This window comes from Canis lupus, chromosome 18, assembly GCF_003254725.2.
Source record: "Canis lupus dingo isolate Sandy chromosome 18, ASM325472v2, whole genome shotgun sequence".
Taxonomy (NCBI): domain Eukaryota; kingdom Metazoa; phylum Chordata; class Mammalia; order Carnivora; family Canidae; genus Canis; species Canis lupus.
Genome location: NC_064260.1, coordinates 42,277,639 through 42,298,674, shown reverse-complemented (window position 1 = coordinate 42,298,674; position 21,036 = coordinate 42,277,639). Strand labels below are relative to the sequence as shown.

The 21,036-nt window shown below is 53.9% G+C and overlaps 2 protein-coding genes across 8 annotated transcripts in view; one reads left to right on the top strand and one right to left on the bottom strand.

Annotated features, from left to right (window-relative positions):
• Positions 1–441: 441 nt before the first annotated feature.
• PACSIN3 (protein kinase C and casein kinase substrate in neurons 3) lies at positions 442–20,965 on the bottom strand. 7 transcript variants are annotated; one of them, XM_025452079.3, is made up of 12 exons: positions 8,610–8,736; positions 5,981–6,032; positions 5,502–5,574; positions 5,159–5,248; positions 4,850–5,006; positions 3,884–4,119; positions 3,611–3,766; positions 2,436–2,611; positions 2,163–2,283; positions 1,865–2,001; positions 1,344–1,465; positions 442–939 (listed from the first exon to the last, which is right to left on the bottom strand). In XM_025452079.3, the coding sequence occupies exons 4-12, from the start codon at positions 5,210–5,212 to the stop codon at positions 824–826; spliced, it is 1,275 nt and encodes a 424-aa protein (XP_025307864.1). In that variant the 5' UTR covers positions 5,213–5,248; positions 5,502–5,574; positions 5,981–6,032; positions 8,610–8,736; the 3' UTR covers positions 442–823. The 7 variants fall into 7 exon arrangements, with proteins under 7 accessions (XP_025307864.1, XP_025307867.1, XP_025307865.1 ...); XM_025452082.3 differs by lacking the exons at positions 5,981–6,032; positions 8,610–8,736 and adding an exon at positions 20,823–20,965; XM_025452080.3 differs by lacking the exons at positions 5,981–6,032; positions 8,610–8,736 and adding an exon at positions 20,800–20,941.
• DDB2 (damage specific DNA binding protein 2) overlaps positions 7,337–21,036 on the top strand; it is a 38,116-nt gene continuing 24,416 nt past the window's right edge. Inside the window, exon 1 of the mRNA XM_035701188.2 lies at positions 7,337–7,561. Coding sequence (XP_035557081.1) covers positions 7,403–7,561 — 159 coding nt within the window. The 5' untranslated portion in view covers positions 7,337–7,402. The remainder of the gene's footprint in view (positions 7,562–21,036) is intronic.

The following is a 21,036-nucleotide window of genomic DNA, read 5'->3' as shown; positions in this document are numbered from 1 at the left end:
CCCCCGCGTGTGCGGAGGGCGCGGGCCCCGCGCGGCGCCGGGCGGAGCGACCGCTCACCGGCCGGCCCGAGGCTCGCGGGCGCCCCCACGCCCGCAGGTGGCGAGGGCTGCGAGGCTGCGGGGCTGCGGGCAGTTCCCGGTGGCCGAGGAATGATTAACCGTTCTACCGGCGCTCTCGGCCCCGCCGGCCGGGACGGGAAGACCAGGTGCTGGGCTCCCGGCCAGCCCAGAACTCAGTCCCCAGCCTCCGTCGAGGGCGGGCTCGCGCTAAGCCCCACCTGGAGTACCCCCGCCCCAGCTTAAGGCCCCCACGTTCCAGAGCCGAGCCACGCGGGCGGACCTTCACCCACCGAGCTCCCCACTCAGGGCCTCTCTCCAGATGCTCTCTGCAGCCCGGCAAGGGTGGAGGACCAGAAAAGATGCACACAGGCCTCACAGGGCTTTTTTTTTTTTCCTCCAAGTTTAATACACACTAGAACAAGCCACAATAGAGTGCTGCTAGCCCAGGACTACACTCACCCCAAGACCACCCCACTGAGACCAGGAACCGGGTCCACAGCTTCTGGGGAAACCCACCCATTCCTGGAGAGGCCCAGGTTCCCCTGAGCCCTTCTGTCACCTTCTGACCTCCTCATCTTCCCCTCAGCCTAGACTCAGTAGATGCAGGCGGCTCCCCTCCCTGGGTCCCAGGACTTCCTCCCTCCTCAGTGGTCAGAGGGGCAGCAGGGGCACCATGGTCCAGGGCCCTTGGGTCCGGCTGTGCAAAAGAAGCTGGGCTCTGATGCAGGGTGGAGAAACACTGCAGGGGGGCTGTCAGGGGAGGTCAGGCCCCCACACACTCCACGTAATTGGCAGGGTACAGACCAATGCGGCCACTCTGCAACTGGCCCTGGCACCAGCCCTGCTCATCCTCCTCGCTCATCTTCAGCAGCTCCTCCCCTGGGGGAAGAGGGATTAGTCACTGCCAGTTGCCCTGGCCCAGCCCCGAACCTGCAATTGGGTCAAGGACCGAGGGGGGGGCGGGTTGTAGGAAAACCAGTGAGAAGAAGAGACATGCTTCAGGCAAAGAGAGGTCAAAGTCAGCAAGTCACCCCCCCCAACCCTGAATGCATTAAGCAGGCCCCCACCACTGGTGACTTTGAGAGGGAGGTGAGGGCTCAGAGCAGACACTCTGGGGCTGAACCCAGAGCATCCTTAAGAATCCGACAACTGGCCCTTGGGAAGTAGGCAGCAGGCTTCCCTTTTGCACACCCTTGCTCCGGTTGTAAAGGAGGGGAGAGAGTGGCTGAAGCCTGGGAAGGAACAGGAGAGGGCTCCCCAGGTGGGTACCCCAGGGTAGGTACCTGCTCGGAAGCTCAGCTCATCAGCTTCCTGGCCGGCGTAGTCGTAGAGCGCCCGTACCCGCACCCCCATGGCAGCCTTCCGAGGATTCTCCTCATCTGACCACTCCTCATCCTGCCCACCGCTAGATGGGGGAGACAGAAGGCGGCCTGCTCAGGGCACGAGGACCACCTCGAGCAGGAGCGCCCGGGACCCAGGGCCAAGGGCTCGCCCTCCAGAAGCAGCCTGGGAGAGGCAGGTGGGAAAGCACTGAAAGATCCCAGTCTGACCTCTGCCACACATGCCCATGAGCTGGGCACGTTTCCAGCCACACAGGGCTGACGTGAGCAGTAGGTGAGCGCGAGTGCGGGAACCACCGCAAACACTGGCATCATTACAAGCACTAAGTAGGTTCCTAAGGTTCCTGGCACCAATTTTCAACCCACTTCAGGTGTGAGGGGAATGAAGGGAGGGAGACAGAGGGAAAGAAGGCAGGGCAGAGGACGAGCTATTTCCTTCCCACAGCCAAGTTTCTGGCTCTCACCCTGGGGACCCCGGGGACTGGGGTGGGGGTGCAGCGCCATCTCTTGTGGGCACGATGCTGGTCAGAGTAACCTCATCAGAGCTCCGGCCACCCTTCTCCTTCCTGCTAATTGTCCTCTGTGTATCCAAGGACCACTCCTGTGGGGATAGTGCTTAGGGTCAGGCTGGGCTACAGGCTGTGGTGGCAGCCAGAGCCATTCAGACCTTCACCTACTTCATCACAAGCCCTAGCCTCCCTCCTGAGGTCCAGGCTGAGCCCACCACACCTCCCAGCCCCCCAGCCAGCCTGGAACACGGACCTCGAACTGCGGCCAGTTCATGGCCATGCCTGGCCCGTGGGTGCTGCGCCACCAGTGCAGATCCTCTTCATCACTGGCTGCCTCGATGCCCTGATGCAAGTCTCGGTGGAGTTCATGGAACCTGTGGCCCCAGGCACAGCCTCAGCTTGGGGAGCCCTGGGCCGCACCCCAGGACCTCCCCTCACCAAATTCATTCCACCTGGCCCAAGCCTGGGAGAGATGGAGCAGACCCAGCGTTAGCCCAGACCTCCACGCCCACCTCGCAGGCCATACCTCTCACTGCTGGAGAGGTCGAGGTGCTGGTGCAGGGTAAGCAGCATTTCCTTAAAGAACAGCAGCCGCTGGCGCTCCGCGGCCTGGCAGGTCTCAAAGGCCTGCTCCATGTCCTCCATGTAGCGTGGGGTGTAGCGATGCAGCTCTGCCAGCGTCTGCTCATAGTGGCTTTTCATCTGGGTGGGAGAGGAGGGGCCTGGTGAGCACAAGACCGTCTTCCACTCGGGACTCCACAAGTATTCACTGAGTGAGACCCCCGGCCAGACACTAGCGGCAACCAGGCTGCAGACCCAGCTCCTGCCCTCCAATACCCCAGCATCCAAACAGGGCAGGCGATGCTTGGGGACAGTAGCTTTAAGAGTCTGGTGAGTGAGGATCCCCGGGTGGCTCAGCGGTTTAGCGCCTGCCTTTGGCCCAGGGCGCGATCCTGGAGTCCCGGGATCAAGTCCCATGTCAGGCTCCCAGCATGGAGCCTGCTTCTCCCTCTGCCTGTGTCTCTGCCTCTCTCTCTCTCTCTCTCTCTCTCTCTCTTTACGTCTATCATGAATAAATAAATATAATCTAAAAAAAAAAAAAAGTCTGGTGAGTGAAGGTAGAGATTGAGGTAAGGTCGACCCCCCGGGGGAGGGGGGGGCCAGGTAGAGAGAAATCAAAAAAGGCTTCATGGAGGAGGTAGAAACTGAGCAGCAGAGCGGCACCGGGGTGGCTCAGTTGGTTAAGCATCTGCCTCGGACTCAGGTCATGATCTCAGGGTCCTGGATGGAGCCTCGTCCAGCTCCCCTGCTCCGCGGGGAGCCTGCTTCTCCCCCTCCCTCTGCCTGCCACTCCCCCTGCTTGTGCTCTCTTGCTCTCTCTCAAATAAATAAATAAAGTCTTAACAAAGAAACTGAGCAGCAGATGAGCAGAGCTGGAGGAGAGGGCGCTCGCTCCAGCAGAGCAAGCAACGCGACAGCTTGCCCCAGGGGGGACACAGCGGAAGGAAGGGAGCTGGAAGGTGTCCTCAGCCGCTAAGAACCGCTAAGATCCTCCCAATGCCTGAAACTGAACCGCTTTCCCTGGGTACAGGCTCCTCTTTTAAATGATGATCTGGAGAGTGGGTGGCCCATGAGGACTGGGCGGACTGGGCCCTGGGGCCGGGGAAAGCACCCCCGCCCACCCGCCTGCTCGCTCCGCACCTTCTCGGCCTCCCTGGCGCAGCGCTCCACCCGCTCCTGCAGCTTGCGCAGCTGCTCCTGCGACACGGCGCTGTCGGCCTTTGCATGGCTCTCCCGGGTCTGGGCCGTCTTCTCCTCCTTCCGTGCCGCGTGGTAGCTCTTCTTGGAAGCCTCAACCTGGCACACGTGGGGACAAATGTGGACCCCGCACGCCGAGCCCCGGGCCCCCCAAACCCACTCCAGCCCCAGGGCCAGTTCAGGAAGGGGCCCATGCCTGGTCCCTCCCAAACTCACCTCCTTCAGCCTCTTCAGCCAGGGCTTCTGGGCCTTTCGGAAGCCGTCCTCGGCAGCCCGGCTCTCACGGAAGCCGCCCAGCACGGGCCGGTGGAAGGCGCCCCGCTGCCACGAGCGCACCCGCTCGCTGTCCTGCCCCTGCAGCTTCTCCCGCACCTCTAGGTGCAGCGCGCTCAGCCTCTCAGCCGCCGTGAAGAAGGCGTGCCAGGCCTTCTCCAGGGTGCCGTACTGGGGGCCTGCGGGGAGGCATGGGCTTGGGCCGGGCCTGGGATGCCACCAGAAACGAGCCCACCCACCCCCTCTCACTAGGTGCTGCTCTGGGTGCCGGGCGCGGAGGGGGTGGCTATGAAGACGAACCACAAAGAGGTCTGCTGCTACTTATGGATATACGAGATCTCACCGAATCCTCATCCCCCACCATGAAACCAATGTCACGATCAATAACAGGCGCAAAGCAGTGACCCAGAAAAGTGAAGTGCCCAAAGCCAAAAGAGCTACAAGTGGAGCTGAGATTCAACCCAAATCTGTGGCATCAACCACCACACTCTTTATCGCCTCAGAGGGAAGAACAAACATCCACCCTCAAGGAAGGCAGCTTGTTAGGATGGAAAGATCCCAAGCTCCTGAGTCAGAAGGCTGGGTTCAAGCTTCAGCTCTTCCCAGCCGTGTAACTTCAAGAAAGTCACTTAGCTTCTCTGAACTTCTGGATTCTCCTCTATAAAATGGGTGGAACAGGACCATCTCCAACATAGGGCTGCTACAAATATCCAAATAACTCATGAACATACTTTGGAAACTCTAAACAGCACAACTGTCAAGAAGAACCAGGGAAGCTCTTCGCTCTTCAAGGGGAAGGCATACATGGAATCATGGAACTTTCCATAAGAGGTGCAAAAAAGGAGCTGCCTTGCCTGATCTCACCCGCAGTGGCCCTCTGCTCCTGGCTAGGCCCGGGCACTGGCTCACCCTTTTCCACGGTGCCTCTCCACTTGCGGGCCCAATCAGCCAGCTGCTGGGCATAGGCCTTCTCGATGCGGGCCCGTTCCTGGAAGCAGCTGACCAGGTCCCCACATAGCCGATGCCCATCCTCCACCCGCTGCACGGTCCGCCTATAGTTGCCAGCCTGGGGTGGACAGGAGGAAGGTGGGGTCGCTGGGGAGAAGCCCCCTCCCAGGCTGGGGCTGACAGTGAGGCACCTCCCTCGACAGGTGGCTGGGCCCAGAGGGGGGTGGGCATTTCAGTGCCACCCCCCAAACCTAGGACCCAGCTGCTCACCTCCCAGAAACTGCCCTCTAGGGCCTCCCCTCCAGCGTCTTCCTCTGGAGCCATGGTGTCCCCGCAGCACGGAATGGTGGCGGATTGGGGCTGTGGAGGGCAGAAGGGTAAGCAGGGAAGTCGGACATACTGTTTTGGGGGGAGAAGAAGATCCTCTCCTTTTCCTGGACTTCATCCCCACTGCTATCCCCACCATCCAAGGAACCATCAGAGCTAGGACTTCACAGAGAGGGGCGTCTGGCAGGTTCCCAGGACGGACTGGGATAGGGGAAAGGAGGGCCACTTCAAAGCTTCTCCTTGTGCCCTGAGTCTGCCCACCTGCCCCAGCCCCAGCCTCACCTACCTGGGACCTAGAGATCACTGCAGAGACCTGGATGTCCTACTCTCAAAGCTGCCACTGTGATTCTGCCTCGAAGCTGACAAAAGCAAAGCGGGGGGGTGAGCGCAGGGGCCTAGATCGTCCAGGGCGGTGCCCAGCTCCCCCGATATAGCAACTGCTGTCAGAAGCGCCAGATTCCAGCCAGGAGAATGCCAGGCGGGTCACATGATCCAGCTGGGGATTAGGTGGCGGGCGGGGGTGGCTGGTGGGCAGAGGGCCCCACTGCCCCACCCCCCCACTACAGATGAGAGGGGAGGGTACCTGCCCACGCCGGGCCCTGATACCTTTCCTTGAACAACATGGCAACCCTTTACCAGACCAGGCCGAGGCAGAGGGTGCCCGGCCACACTCCAGTGACTCCCTTTGCAGGAAAGAGAAGACTGGGAGCAGGAGGCCCAAGTCCGATCTTGGCCAAGAAGCTTGAACAAGTGCATTTTACTTGCCTCGGCTCCCTGGTAAGATGGAAACTCTGCCTCCAGGTCTTCTGTGCCAGGGCTGGTTTAAGATTCAAAGCAGGCAATGAGCAAGAAATGTGAGGGGCCCGACAGTCATCAGGGACATCCATCCTGTCCCACAGCAAGCAATGAGGCCCACACGCCTCCATGGGTCATGAGTAACTTAGCCCCACCCTCAAAAAGCGCAGAGTCTGGGGCAGCACCGGGGAGTCAGACAGGCAACCAGCCAATTGTAAGAGCATGCTCCAGAATTGTAGACGAGGGCAAGGAGATTCCAACCCCAGAGCCACCACCCCAGAAGCTAGAGGACACAGTGGCACGCAGCCACTCCCCTCCTGCTTCTTGGCAGCAGCTTCGCTGTCCCTAGCACTGACTCAAGCCCCTAGAAGGAAACCACTTCCTCCCCTGAGTAAGCCCAAGGGACACCGCCAGGCCCATGAGGACAGAGTTTGTGCCCGCTGCCTCCAAAGCAGTGCTCAATCACACTGCTCCCCTCCAAACTGACAAACCACCATCCATCCTTCAAAACTCAAACTGAGGGCGGCCCCGGTGGCTCAGCAGTTTAGTGCCGCCTACAGCCGGGGACATGATCCTGGAGACCCAGGATCGAGTCCCGCGTTGGGCTCCCTGCAAGGAGCCTGCTTCTCCCTCTGCCTGTGTCTCTACCTCTCTCTCTCTCTCTCTCTCTCTCCTCTCTGTGTATTCTCATGAATAAATAAATAAAATCTTTAAAAAAAAACCTCAAACTGAGGCATCGTCTCTAGAGTCTCCCTGACCCCACTCCCCCATCCCCATTCGCACAGCCCCTGTGACCCCTCAGTCAGGTTATATGTTATGTATCCCATCAAAGAGAATCTGTCCCCAGTCATTGGCAGAGGGGTCCATTTGGGTTTCTTCGGGCACTGGAGTTAATATTTGAATACAGAAACAAATGACATGCACCTCAGGGCCGGGAAACCTGCTGGCTGTACCAGCTGGGAGAAAGCTTGGCCCCAGTGGGATCCAGCCCTAAACTAACAGGAGGGAGAGCTGAGGCCTGCAGCAGAGGGGCCTGGGACCAGAGCAGCTGGCCCACCTCGGCCCTCGGCACTTCACCTTGCTTCCTTTGCGTCTGCCCCATTTACCCAGAAAGGACTTGCCAACCAGATGGAGAGAAACAGAGCTGCAGCTGTAAATCACAGGGCCTTCCGAGCTGTCCCAGTCAGACAGCCAGGGGCCTGGGCCCCCTGCCTGCTCCAGCCTCCGGCTCCCTCCCGGGAGAACTGCCCCCCACCCGTTCCCTCTCTCTGGCCCCAGAACAGAGCGAGCTGTGTGTGCAGGGCTGGCACTGCTCCCTCCGGCCTCCCAGAGCAAACACAAGCCCGAGTCCCAGGCACAGCCAGGCCCCACAGCTATGGGGGTGGGCCCTGCATGCCATGGCCCCTGTTGGGGTCCCCAGAACAGGCTTTGCCACAGGCGAGAGCTCAGAAGGCAAATGAGTGCTTCCCAGCCCAGGCGGCCAGCACCTACTGGGCCTGCAGAAGTCTGCTGGGGCTTGGCAGGGACTCCTCACAGCCAGCCCAGGCCAAGGTAGGAAGAACCCCCTCTCCTGCCTAAGGTAGGTAGGTACCCCAGGCGGCCTCCGGCGGCGGGGACCAGCCCCCACCTTCCCAGAAGCCGGGAGCATGCCACTGCCAGGCTGCCCTGCCCGTCCTCCTGAGTCACAGGCTGCGCCCAAAGGGCTTCTGCCAGCAGCCCCTCCCGGCCTCCCCGGCCCCGAGGTGTGGAGGCACAGATGTGGGCGGCCCCCTGGTCCGGAGAGGGGTGCCTAGGCTGGCGCGGCTGGAACCCGGCTGGAACCAGCAGCCAGAGCCGCCCCGAGGGTGGGGGAAGGGGTGGCGCGGGGAAAGGGGAGGAGGCAGGGCCAGGGAGGGGCATAACAAAGGGGCACTTTTGGAAACCCGACCGGCCGCCTGAGGTGCCTGCTCCCTGATGACGCACTCCCAACCCGGAGCCTCCACGCCGGACCTCGGAGCCCGGGGGCTGCCGGTCTCTGGCCTCAGCCGTACGGACGGCGCCCACCCACCGGGCCCCCTCGCCGGCCCGGAGCTGCACAACTCGGAGCCGGTGGAGCCCACGCGGAGCGGCCGGGCCAGGCCTGGCCATGGAGGCTCTAGGGCTTTCTTGGCCAAACTTGTTGAACTTGGTCTCGGCGGGGGTGGGGCCGGCCGATCGCCGCCCAGGGGAGGGGGCGCACCCTGTCTGGCCAGCCCGGCCGCGAACTCCAGAAGGTGACTGGGGGCAGCCGCCCGGGAACTAGGCGTCTCTGCAGAGAGCGAGGGGTCCGGGCAGCGGGGCCCCTTTGGGGGCCCCAGGGCGTCTGGGGGCCTTTGGGGAGCCCCAGGAGGCGGCACGGCCCTCCAGCCGCGACGCCCCCGTCCTCGGCCGGCCTGGGAAGCTGCGGGGGGCGCGGCGTCGACTGGGCGGCACTCTTCCCGTCCCAGCGCGGAGTGGGGTAGCCGGGGGCTCCCGGGGCGGGAGTCGGTCCCTTTGCAAACTTCAGGCGCGGGAGGAGGGCGGGCTCGCCTCGCGGCTCCCGCCGCCGCCTCCCCGCGGCTCCCGCCCAGGCAGCACTCACCGCGTCCTTCCCGGGCGTCTCGGCGGGTGGGGGTCCGGCCACGCTCCGGCCGGAGTCCTGCCGCTCCCGGGCCGGGGCCGCCGCCTCCCGGAGCGCGCCTGGCCCTCCCCCGGGAAGCCCGGCCCCCGGCCCCGCCCTCTCCTCGCCGCTGCGCCCCAACCCCACCCGCCTGAGGCTGGGGCGCCGGGGCTGCGGGCATCGCGGCGACCCGCGGCTCCCGGAGCGCCGGCCGTGGGGTATCGGCTCCAGCAGGAGAAGCGCCAGGGCCGGCCCCCCAGGTGGCGCCGCGCGGGTGAAGGGAGTCAGATTTCGGCTTTGCCCCTCCCGGCCTTTGCAGAGCCTGGGCGACCCGTGGAAGCGGGAAGGGACCGGGGCTCCCCGCGCACCCGTGGACGGAGGCCTGGGGGCTACGCTGCGTTGCATTTTTTTTTTTTTTTTTTTTTTTTTTGCTGAGCGTAGCTTTCTTACAAATTCCCTCCGGCGAGGCTCACAAACCACCTCCTTTTAAGCATTAGGATTCCCATCGTACAGATGCCGAAACTGAGGCTCAGAGACCTTCAGCCGCTTGCAAAGGATCTGTAGTCGGGCACGACCCGGATTCCAAAGCCCGTGCCCTTTCCACGCACAGCCCTGGGCGCCGATCTGGAGGCGCATTCGGAGCACAGGGTGGGAGACGCGGTGGGGTGGGGCAAAGGGCACGAGCTCCTCCCCTCCGTGCTCTTATTCCCAGATTTTGTACCACGAACCTTTCTTTCTTAAATCTCTTCGCCCCTCCACCCACTGTGTCAGTCACCAGCTTTGGTAGATTTTTCCAGGTCGCCACGCTGCCACCCCACCCTTAAGAAGTCCCTTCTGCCCCACCCCCGGTGCCCCCACCCCGGGATTTTTCGCAGCCTGCCTGCCTGTTATTTATATCCACTGGAGCGGCCCAAGAATGTTCCCAGGCTGACCTAATCGCCACCTGCTTGGCTTCTCCGTCCCTCCCGATCCCTCCTGGGCCGGGGGACCCGGCGGCCGAGCCCTCCTCCGGGCGGGGGCGAGGGGGCGCGGGTTGGCAGGTCCGACGCCGCCCGGGCGCTGCGAGTCCCGAGCGCGCCAATTCGCTGGGGACCGGGGAGCCCCAGGGTGCTCGGAGGAGCGCGCCCCCAGGGGGCCGGCGCTGGCGCTCGGGGAAGCGGGAGGCCAGGCTGTTCCCTCCCCAGCACGTAGTCTCGGTCCTCGCTCCCCGCCCACCACCGCTCCGGGAGGAGCCCGGGTCCCTGCGCGCCGACTTCTGCGCTGCGGCTTTAAAAATAGCGAACGTATGTTTTTGACTCCGAGACGCATCGCTGGGTGCTGCGTTGTTTATGCCGAGAAATCCGCTCATGAAATGCAAAAGGGCCCTGAAGAGAATGGACGAGGGTAACTTCAGGGGGTAGAATTCGCTGCCGAGGACGGAGTTGCTCTCCCGTCCTCGTGGGTGCGTGTGCGTGTGTGAAGTCGTGTGCATCCAGGACGCCGCGCGTTTGGCAAATCCTGAGTAGTGGATCCTGGCCTTGGCGCTCGCAGGGTGTGCACCCGGCAGGATATGACTTCTGAAACCAGTTTCAACACCCAGTCTCTGTCGGGGCATGAAAAAGTCACTTTTCTCCATATTTCTAACTCAATGAAACATGACAGCCGACCCGGCTGACCTTCCAAATGGACCACGTGCCCCAGCTAATTAATGACTGTAAAAGCTGTAAATGAGAGGAGCTGGGGTAATATATAATGACAGCTATACTGTTCTGTATTATTTTAAATCAGTTAACATCCCACCTAGTGCCTGGGGGCCTTTAGGCACCAGACAGAAAGTGTGAAAACACAAGAATGAAATTAATTGCAGGAACCGCCTATTAAAACCCCATTAAAAATAAAGGCTGCAAGCCAGACTGGCAAATGGGAAAGCCAGGCCAGAGAGAGATTCAAAAAACAGGGCTCTTCCTCAGATCACAAGGAGAAGGGGATATGGAGTGGAAAGCATCTGGCTTCCCTTAGATTCCAATCTGGAGAAAGCAGAAATATTGCAGCTGATTTTAATTGCCCCTAAGGTACTGTAGGGGAAAAAATAAACCAAAACCCAGAGAGCATGCTGAGCTGCTTCAAAGGTGAAAGAAGACAGAGCTGCCTTTGGAAAGCCAACCCCCTGCTGGTGCTGTCCCTGGGGCTCAGATTTCTATGCTCTGTGGCCAGAGAGCCCCTGCATACTCGAACGAAGCTCGACCTTGGCTCTATCAGCGCAATAACCGAACTTGAACAGAGTTCAAGAGGAGATACCCGAGGTCAGAGGGCTGGATAGACAGCAACCTAGAGAGGCAGCCTGGTCCAAAGCCCAAGCTCACGACACACAGACTCACTCACCTTGAGTTTCTGGAATGTCCTAACCACTGTACCTTTATTTGTTTATTTATTCAGTCATCCAGTTGAGAAATCATTTGAATTTTTGTTCTATGCTAAACCCTATGCTAGGTACTGAGAATACAAGATAAATAAGGCACAGTCTTAAGTGTAGGATAATGATACAGTGTAGATAAGAAGTACTTTGGGAAAACAGAGCCAGAAGGGACCACCTTTCACCAGGTGATGACACTCGGTTGATCTAAATGAGCTGGAATTAGTCATGTGAGGAGGCATTGGAGGCAGGAGCACCAGGGTGTGCCAAGCCTCTGAGGTGTTAGCCTAGGACTTGGTGATCCAGCCATTTCACTTTTTGGAATTGACCCTAGACAAACATGTGTAGAAGTGCAGAAAAAGGTACAAGGATGTTTGCATGTAGTATTGTGTGCCGTAAGAGAAAGCTGCAAACCAATGTCCACCAGGAGACTGCTGCCTGGCAGGTCACCAAGGTGCATAGGCCATACAGTGCCTAGAGGTCCCAGCCCAGGGATTCCATTCAGGAACAGGGTGGTGGGGCCCAGGCCCTGCCACTCAGAGTGGCCCACTGGCCATGTTGACCATTTAAAAATTCCTGTATAAGGATTCCTGGATGGCTCGGTCAGTTAAGTAAGCATCCACCTTCGGCTCAGGTCATGATCTCAGGGCCCTGAGATCAAGCCCTAGGACTACAACAGGCTCCCCACTCAGCGGGGAGTCTGCTTCTCCCCCTGCCCCTCCCCCTGCTTGTGTACTTGCTCTCTCTCAAATAAATAAATAAAATCTTTAAAAATAAATAAATAGGGATCCCTGGGTGGCTCAGCGGTTTAGCGCCTGCCTTCGGCCCAGGACGTGATCCTGGAGACCCAGGATCGAGTCCCACATCGGACTCCCTGCATGGAGCCTGCTTCTCTGTGTCTCTGCCTCTCTCTCTCTCTCATGAATAAATAAATAAAATCTTTTAAAAATAAATAAATAAATAAATAAATAAATAATCAATCCTATATATACACCAGAGATTTGGAAATAACAATAAACACCAATGTGCAGGAGAGGAAAAAATAAATGATTGAGTAACCTAGAGTTCATTCATAGAGTTAGCTATGGCTAACTCTGCAGCAACTAAAGTACAAGGTAGATAAAGGTTTTTTTTTTTTTTTTTAAGATCTCTTTATTTGAGAGAGAGAGTGCAGGGGGGAAAGGCAGAGGGAGAAAGAAACTCAAGCAGATTCTGTGGAATGTGGAGCCCAATGCAGGGCTTGATCTCACGATCCTTTGATAATGATCTGACCCGAAACCAAGAGTGGGACACTTATCCTACTGTGCCACCCAGGCCCCCCCGACCTGTGTTCTTATATGAAGAGCTCTAAGACACTGTTGAATGAAAAAAACAAAAGGCAGAACGTACAAAATATTCAGAGGATATATACAAAACTCATTTTGGTGGCTATCTCTATGTAGAGGGCTGGAATTGGTAAAAGAGATTTTTGTCGTGTTAGAAAATTAGCAATGAACACGTACTTATGTGTAAATTGTATAATCAAGGAGTTTTTAGGAAATCACGAGTGGGTCTTATTGTCTGAAACAGAGCTGTCAAATAGAATTTTTGCAATGATGGAAATGATCTATAGCTGCACCACACTAGCCACCCGAAGCTATTTCATTTCACACTTGTAATTTAGGAACTGAATTTTTAAGTCAGTTTAATTGTAATTAATTAAAAATTTGACAGGATATGTGGCTCGTGGCACCTGTATTGGGCAGTTCTTTTTTTTTTTTTTGTATTGGACATTTCTAATTAAGATTTGCAAGGTGGGCTTTGTAGTTCAGACTTTATCTTAGAGGCAGTGGGACATGTGCATGGGAGAGGCTATCGATTTATCCAAAAAACTCTAGCAGGCAGCCCAGAGAGCAAGCAGGCTTTGTCTGTTTGGAAGGCTGCTGTGTTCCTCTTCATGGCCTCTGGACATTGCCCCAGCATTCCTGACGGGCAGCTGAGTAAAGTATTCTGCTCAACAGCTATTTTTTTTTTAAGATCTCAGGCAACCCCAGGTAGAGAAACTGGTCTGAGTTTTGAGAGGGGTTAACCTCAGTGGGGGAAGCAGATCTGGGCAGGACGAACAGCAGATGGATAGCATTAGAGTACAAATGCATAGCAGGCTTCCGTGGGGCCTGTAGAGAAAGCTTCTCCAGGGTCAGGAATTTGCCCAGGGCGGATTCTTTGGAAGGTGCCACGAGCTGCCAGTGCACAGCCCAGGTATCCGCTCAGTTGGCAGAGGGTTCTGCTCAGGAAGGCTGCCCTGCCCTGGTTCATTCAGGCCCTTCCCTGAAGTCTGCTGGGGCCCTCCTTATTGGCCAAAGAGGAGTTTTGGTGGAGGATCCATTTATTTCAAGGAACACCCTCTCTGCCAGACACGAGGCTAGGTGCTTAGTCCACAACGCAAAGCAGACACACTCTTTGACTTCATAGGACTTTTCCACTAAAACAAAATAAAGGTCTGCATACATATTTACAAATCATGGTAAGTGTCCTAAAGGAAAAATATTTAAGATAGAGTGCTAGGAGAGAAGAGGGAGAGCATAATTTCAACGAGGGGAGCATCAGAGAAGATTTCATTCAGGAGGTTTCAGCTTCTCTACCCCAAAATGGCCCAAAGACCCCCAAAGACAAACAGAAGTTAGCTAGGTAAAGAGGGAACCCAGGAAGGGTTGGATGTCAGGAGAGGGCATTCTATACTAAAGGACTAATGTGTGCAAAGGCCCTGAAATGGGAACTTGACCTTCTGAGAAAGAAGGTAGAGTGGGTAGGGCGTGGTGAATGAGAGAGTGAGAGGTCGAGGGTGAGGTAAGAGGCGGGCAGCACCCGAACACTGCAGGCTTTGTTTTATTCTGAGTGCAGAATTTAAGCAGAAGAGTGACAGAGTGTCTTTCTGGATGTGGTGCGAGTAGATTAGAACAGGGCACCAGCAAACAGTAGGCTGGATCGCCCACAAGCGAAGAATGGTTTTCACATTTTTAAACAGTTGAAAGGAATCCAAAGAATATTTTTGTGATATGTGAAGGTTTTAAGGACAAATTTCAGTATCCATAAAGTTTTACTGGCACACAGTCATGCTCACTCGTTTACATATTGTCTACGGCTGCTTCTGCGTTGCATTGACAGAGCTGACTGGTTGCGGTGGGACTGCATGCCCAGAAAAGCCTTAAATGTTTGCTATCAAGCCCTTTACACAAAAACTCTGTGGCTCTCTGAGGGAGACAAAAAGAAGGAGACCATTTAGGAGATGGCTTCAGTCATTCAGGTACCAGGGATAGGGGCTTGTTGTAGGGTGGTGGTTGTACAGCTCCCCAATACAGGGATTGAAGACGCGGCCATGGGAAGGAATCAAGAGAACTTGCTGATGGGTTAAATGTAGATGGGAAGGAAGAGGTACATTTCAAAATGAATCCCAACCTGTGATCTTGGATTGGATTCTGGACCAGAGTAGGACATGACTGGGGCACTTGGCCAAATTTGGATAAGATTTGTAGATTAGACATTAGTGTTATTAGTACTAAATTTCTCATCTTTTTTTTTTTTTTTAAAGTAAACTCTATGTGCACCGTGGGGCTTGAACTCATGACCCTGAGATCAAGAGTAGCATGTTCTACCAAGTGAGCTAGCCAGGCGCCCCCAAATTTTCTCATCTTGATCATTGTATTTTTATCTGATGTCACATCCAGGAAATTAGGGAAGAGCATATGGAAATTCTTTGTAACCTTTTCGCAATTCTATGCAAGTCTGAAATTCTGTCAAAGTGAAAAGTTTAAACATAAAACAAAAACGATTCACCGGTGTTTACCTTGAGTCTCGACTCAAAAGTGCCATTTACTGAGACAGTAGAAATGTGAAAGAGGCAGGAGGAGAGTGGAAAATCAAGACTTCTCTTTTGGATACAGTAGGTTGAAATGCTGAGATGTCCAAGGGGGTGTGTCAAGAAGGCAGGGCTAGGCATTATTTTGGACATCACCCAAGAGCTAAAGGAAGGTATCGGCACCATGTAACTCAACCTCAGACTGGGGGCTCTGTGAGGTTAGGCAGGCTAAGGTGGCAAAGGGGGACCTGAGAGGACTAGGTGTGGAGTGTCCAAGGCATAGCAGGCATTGTGTTCAGCCCTTTGGCACCCAAGGCTTGCAACAGCCCGATCCAGTAGTCCTAATTCTTCCCAGTTTGCAAAGGAGGGAACAGAATCAGAGAGGTGCTAAGATTTGCTCTAAAACGAGGATGCCTGGGTGGCCCAGCGGTTTAGCGCCTGCCTTCGGCCCAGGGTGTGATCCTGGAGTCCCGAGATCGAGTCCCACATCGGGCTCCCTGCATGGAGCCTTCTGTCTCTGCCTATGTCTCTGCCTCTCTCTCTCTCTCTTTCTCTCTCTCTCTGTGTGTCTGTGTGTGTGTGTCTGAATAAATAAATAAAATCTTAAAAAAAAAAAAAAAAGATTTGCTCTAAGACACAGCAAGGACATGGGAATGTGGGAGATGTCTGGCCCCAACATCAGGGAACGATTCTCCCACTGGGTGATACTGAGCACCCACAGCAGAGACTGGGTGTCTTAGTGTTCAAGGGCTAATAAGGTGGCTCAAAACAACAGAAATTTCTTATATATATATATATAGTTCTGGAGGCCAGAAATCCCAAATCAAAGTAAGGGCAGGGCCATGCTCCCTCCCCTGGTGCTGGGAGATAATCTTTCCTTGCCCTTCTAGTTTCTGGTGGCTGCTGATAATCAGGCAATCTTTGGCATAGAGGGCATAGAGTTTTATCACCCCAACCTCTGTCTCTATCCTCACGCTGTCTTCTCTTTGTAGCTCTCTCTCTGTTTCTCATTCCCCCTCTGCCTCCCTGTTTTGATTTTTTTATTTTTTATTTCTTAAGTATAGCTGACACACGATGTCACATGAGTTTCAAGTGTACAACAGCACCAGGTGATTTCACAACTCAACACATGATGCTATGGTTTGTTGTCGCTGCTGTCTTTAATCAAAGTATAGTTGGCATGTGATGTCATATTACCTCTGCCTCACTCTATTATAAAGATCCTGGGATCCCTGGGTGGCGCAGCGGTTTGGCGCCTGCCTTTGGCCCAGGGCGCGATCCTGGAGACCCTGGATCGAATCCCACGTCAGGCTCCCGGTGCATGGAGCCTGCTTCTCCCTCTGCCTGTGTCTCTGCCTCTCTCTCTCTCTCTCTATCATAAATAAATAAAAATTAAAAAAAAAAAAATAAAGATCCTTACCAGTGGAGGTAAGAACTACTGGGACAATCCAGGATGATCTCCTCTTCGTAAGACCTTAACTACATCTACAGAGATCCTTTTTCTAGATAACACTCCCAGGTTCTGGGAATTAGGATATGGATGTATCTTTTCAGGGACCACGACTCAAGCCACCACAGCAGGCTAGAGGAGGCCACAGCTATTAGCCTTGGAAATCTAGTAAAATATGACATAAACTTAAAAAAGCAGGCTGCCTTTCTGAGTTGTTCTTCATCCAGTTTTGCTAATGTGCCTCTTTGCAGAATGGATCAGCGGCCTCCATGCTGCCAACACAAATGTGGCTTGGTCTTCTAGGCAGCCTGTAATTATGACAAAACTCTCAGACTCCGGGGCCTGATGACACAGGGAAAGCCAAGCACGAAGAGGAATGTACAGTAAGTGTGTCTGAGAGGATGCACGCTGAAAATCTGAAGTGTTGGGGAGGGTGTGAGTGGATTTGTACCAAGATACCCTCCTCCAGGCTCTTGGCTTCACCAGTAAGAACCACAGCCATACAGGCGGCCCACTGCCTTCCTCTAGAGACAGTAACTTAGCTGCAGTTCCTTGGACCAGTTTTTTGTCACATGCTCCTGGAGTTTTGATGTCATAGTAGGGACGGGAGCCAAAGCAGGGCAGTGGAGACTGGAGTGGGAAGATGGGAATGCACGGGAATATAGATGTAGCTCCTCCGGTCCCGCTAGCATGTGATTCATCCACCCATAGGCAACTGGCTTGGCTCTAACACAGAGAATCATTTTTATTTCTGCTACTTGGGATTTTTACAGTCTTTGGAAGAGAGTGAGTGTGAGGCACCACCAGAATTCAAACCCCTGGTCTCTGAATCTCTGGTCCCTGCTCTTTCCACGATGGCTGGTGAGAACTCTTGAGAATGCCAAAGAGCTCCTTCACCACCTTTATCAGATCTTATCAGTATATAACATACTGCCAGGAGATTATATAACAACTTCTATTTGTAGAACACTTTACAGTTTGCAAAGCACTTTCAAATAGACTATTTCAGCACTCTGGCAGTTGCCCTGCAAATCTGGCTGCCTAGAGAATTTTCCTGGCATCCTGTACCTATGGTTTTCCATGGCAGGATATTGATTTAGAGTGTGGATGGTGCCTCATGCCCCACAGAGAAGACAGAAGGTGGGGTGGGGTTTTTTTGGTATTTACACAGCTGTCTGACACTTCCAAAGCTACCCTAAATTGTATTTTTGAAAATGGATGCTATTCACAAAGGATGGAAGCCATGCTTTCATTTAGCACTCTTACAGCATTTATTCATATTTGGGCATTGAAGTATGTATAGGAGATGCCAGGGAACAAGAACTCGATGCTATATTCAGTCTGTTTCCAATGCTTTAGGAGGAATTTAAACTCCAATTCCCTGCAAGCTCTGCAGAACCCTTGAGGCTGTCATTTGCAAACCACTGGATGCAGTAACTGTGTGTGGGAAGCCTGCATGCACCGTCCCCATGGATTATGGATTATTTTGTAGACTCAGCAGAGCTTTTGGATCCATAGATGGCTTGATCAGAATCAGAGTCATGTACCGGCCTGCACCAGAAAAATGATTCCTACTAGATGGAAATTTCCCACAGGGAGGCCAGAGTTGAAAGCAGTGACCGAAGGAAAAAAAAAAAAAAGAGCAGTCACCAGTTTCTGCTGCTTTAACAAAACAGCACATCACAAGATTCCAGGTTTTAATACTAGAAGGGATCTGAAGTGAAAGGAGGAACCCAAGCTATACCACCTAAGTACAATGTCCTTCCTACTACGCTATACTTTTTGTTCCAGAAAACACGTAAGCCACATATTGTTTTGCAGATCAGAGAAACTGGCTTTTATTTAGGGTGATGCTCATGGTCTCGGTCTGCCCTGCTTCCAGTGTGAACGCAAGACCTTAATTTGCTATCACCAGCAGCTTTTGAATGAATTGCCTTGTGATGTCTTATGTCAAAGGTAGTGTCACAGATAAGACCAAAACATCTATAAACAAGGCTTTATAGCACAGCCTGTCTGAGGCATGAAACCAGAGCAATGCTGCCCCATTCACCTCATCATCAGATTAGCAGCATCACAAAATATGTATGGAATACTTCTGTCCACCCTGCATCTGTTGTTCCATCAGATGGGAATGGATGACAGTAAGTCCCTAGACAGTTGTTTGTGGTGAAACACAAGATAAGAAAGCCCCAAAGCACAACCTGAAACAAAACACTTTACCAGCATGTTCAAGGCAGGTTTCTACTACTCACGCATGGCTGGGTTTTTGTTTGTTTTTGTTTTGTTTTGTTTTGTTTTGTTTTGTTTTAATTCACCATGGAAAACCTCCCCAATCCTAAAAACAGATTCTGGGAAATCCTGGCTTTAAGCAGGACATTTCCTCTGCTCATGAATCCCTCATGGCTAATTACTGCCTCCCTGCCTTCCCATTTCCTACTCTCTCTGGGGAATATCCTCCCCCATCCCTCCCAGCTCTCAAATTCAGCTTAAGTGGGCCCCTTCCCTGGGAAAACTTCTCTGACACTGTTCCTTCTTCACTCCACGCAGAATTGGCATCCCCTTTCTGTGCCCATCCCCAGCCCTGCTCGAATGCAATGCTTCCTCTCTCAATAAACTCATTACACCCAATTTTAGCTGTAGGATTACCTGTCTTTCCCACCCTAAAAAAGCACACTCCATGGGGGCAAAGAGCATTTTTCATTTCAGCATTGTCTTTCATTGGAATAATATCAGGAGCACAGTAGGTTTTGATGTCAATAGAAATAATGAAATTTGAATTCTGCCTGCCATTCAGCCTCCCCCTCCATCTGGCCTCTCTTACTTTGAACAGATCCTCAATATTACCAACTTTCTCCTCTTTAAGCTGCCTCCTACCCGACTCATAAATGTCAATGCCTCCAACTCAAACACCATCAAGGACACCCCTGTAGTTGAACTTGGGGTTTATTGCTCAATGCAAAGGGGAATGCATATGGTGGAACGCCATTGCAAGGTGTTAGGAAGGACTTTTAGGACTTGGTTTGCCTTGGATGACTTGGATAAGGGTTCGGGGAAGTGGGGCATTGCTCTGAATTGGAGTTTGTCTGGAAGTGGGGGGTTATTCTATGATTGGGTATCAATAATCTTATCCACAAGGTGAGAGGAATGAAGCAAATGCAACGCTAAAGCTGTGATTGGCAAAGAAGCTGCTTTCATATTAGCCAAAGCAATATGGGGATGTTTGGCTATTTTTGTGGTTTGGACAATGTTCTTATTTCTGCCTGTGTTCAGACATGAGTGATCATGTTTTTGTCTTGTTCTATCATGGTCACAGAGTGGCCTTGTCCATTGTTGTTTTGTGCAATTGTTTATTTCAATAGAACACCAAGGTCTAACTGATATAGGCCAGTTCCCAGATGCCAGGGGCTGCTTCTCTCTTTCTCGTAACTCATACCCATGCCTAACTTTTACCAAGCCGTTCACCTGCCCAGGATGCTATTCTCTCTCCTCCAGCCAAACTCCTCTTAAATTCAAATCAAACTCCACAAAATCCCATCTTCCCCGTGAGGCTTTCCTAAATATTTTTTTCTCCACTGAATTCTCTTTTCTTGAATGCATCTAAAAGCCTTGGCCAGCATACCATGAATTAGTATTCAGCTGTCTTCCCCCTGGAATGGTTTGACTTGTTTAACAGATAGTTTTCTTCTCTGCTCGGTAGGTTCTAAACCTTTCTAGGGGCAGGGTCATTCCTTACATTTCAGTATCCCCCTAAAACGGAGAAACTTGCTGAGGTGAAATTCCTGACTGGTCTGAGTAAAGGAGGTGAGTCGGCTTCTGTGACACAGCTCTGAAAACACTGCTACAAGCCCCCCCAGGAAAGAAACCACCTGCTTGCCTTGCCCTTCTCTAACACTCTGGCTTTGTCTTTCCATCTTCCCATGGAGAACCATGTTTGGGGGTGCCTGGGTGGCTCTGTAGGTTCAGCATCTGCCTTCGGTTCTGGTAGTGATCCCAGGGCCCTAGGATGGAGCCTGCCATCAGGCTCCCTGTTCAGTGGGAGAGTCAGCTTCTCCGCCTCCTCTGCCTCTCCCCTCACTTGTCCTCTTTCTCTCTCAAATAAATGGACTTTTTTTCTTTTTCTTAAAGATTTTATTTATTTATTCATGAGAGACAGAGAGAGAGAGGCAGAGACATAGGCTAAGGGAGAAGCAGCGCCAAGCAGGGAGCCCGATGTGGGACTCGATCTCTGGACTCAGGGATCACACCCTGAGCAGAAGGCAGACACGCTCAATCGCTGAGCCACCCAGGTCTATGGAATGGAAGGGAAGGGAAGGGAAAGGAAAGGGAAGGGAAAGGGAAGGGAAGGGGAAGGGAAGGGGAAGGGAAGGGGAAGGGAATGGAAAAGGAATGGAAAGGGAAGGGAAGGGGAAGGGAAGGGAAGGGGAAACTATAGTTGAATTTTTATTTTAGATCATTCATTTCTTCCCAAGACTTATTCAATGTCTCCTATCCCTACCTGTTCGGGAGTGCAGGACCCACCGTGAATGCATTGGTGTCTCCTCTCACCCTTCCATAGAGCCTGGGTCCGAGCGTGGCGGATAGAATGAAAGTGGGCGCCCAGCAGTACTCCACTGATCGTAGCTCCTGTCTGGCTCGTCGCAGAAAATAGGATACACCCGAACTGTGTCCCCGGGGGGCCGCACAGAGTCACCTCTGAGGGTCAATGCCTCGGCCTCTTGCTTAAGTCAGAGCA

Excerpts from the sequence above, each read along its gene's own strand:
- PACSIN3 (XM_025452082.3), bottom strand. The coding sequence starts at position 5,212 with ATGGCTCCAGAGGAAGACGCTGGAGGGGAGGCCCTAGAGGGCAGTTTC. Across the intron at positions 5,007-5,158 it reads TAGAGGGCAGTTTCTGGGAG|GCTGGCAACTATAGGCGGAC; the intron begins GTGAGCAGCTGG and ends TGTCCACCCCAG. Across the intron at positions 2,002-2,162 it reads TGAACTGGCCGCAGTTCGAG|GAGTGGTCCTTGGATACACA; the intron begins GTCCGTGTTCCA and ends CTATCCCCACAG.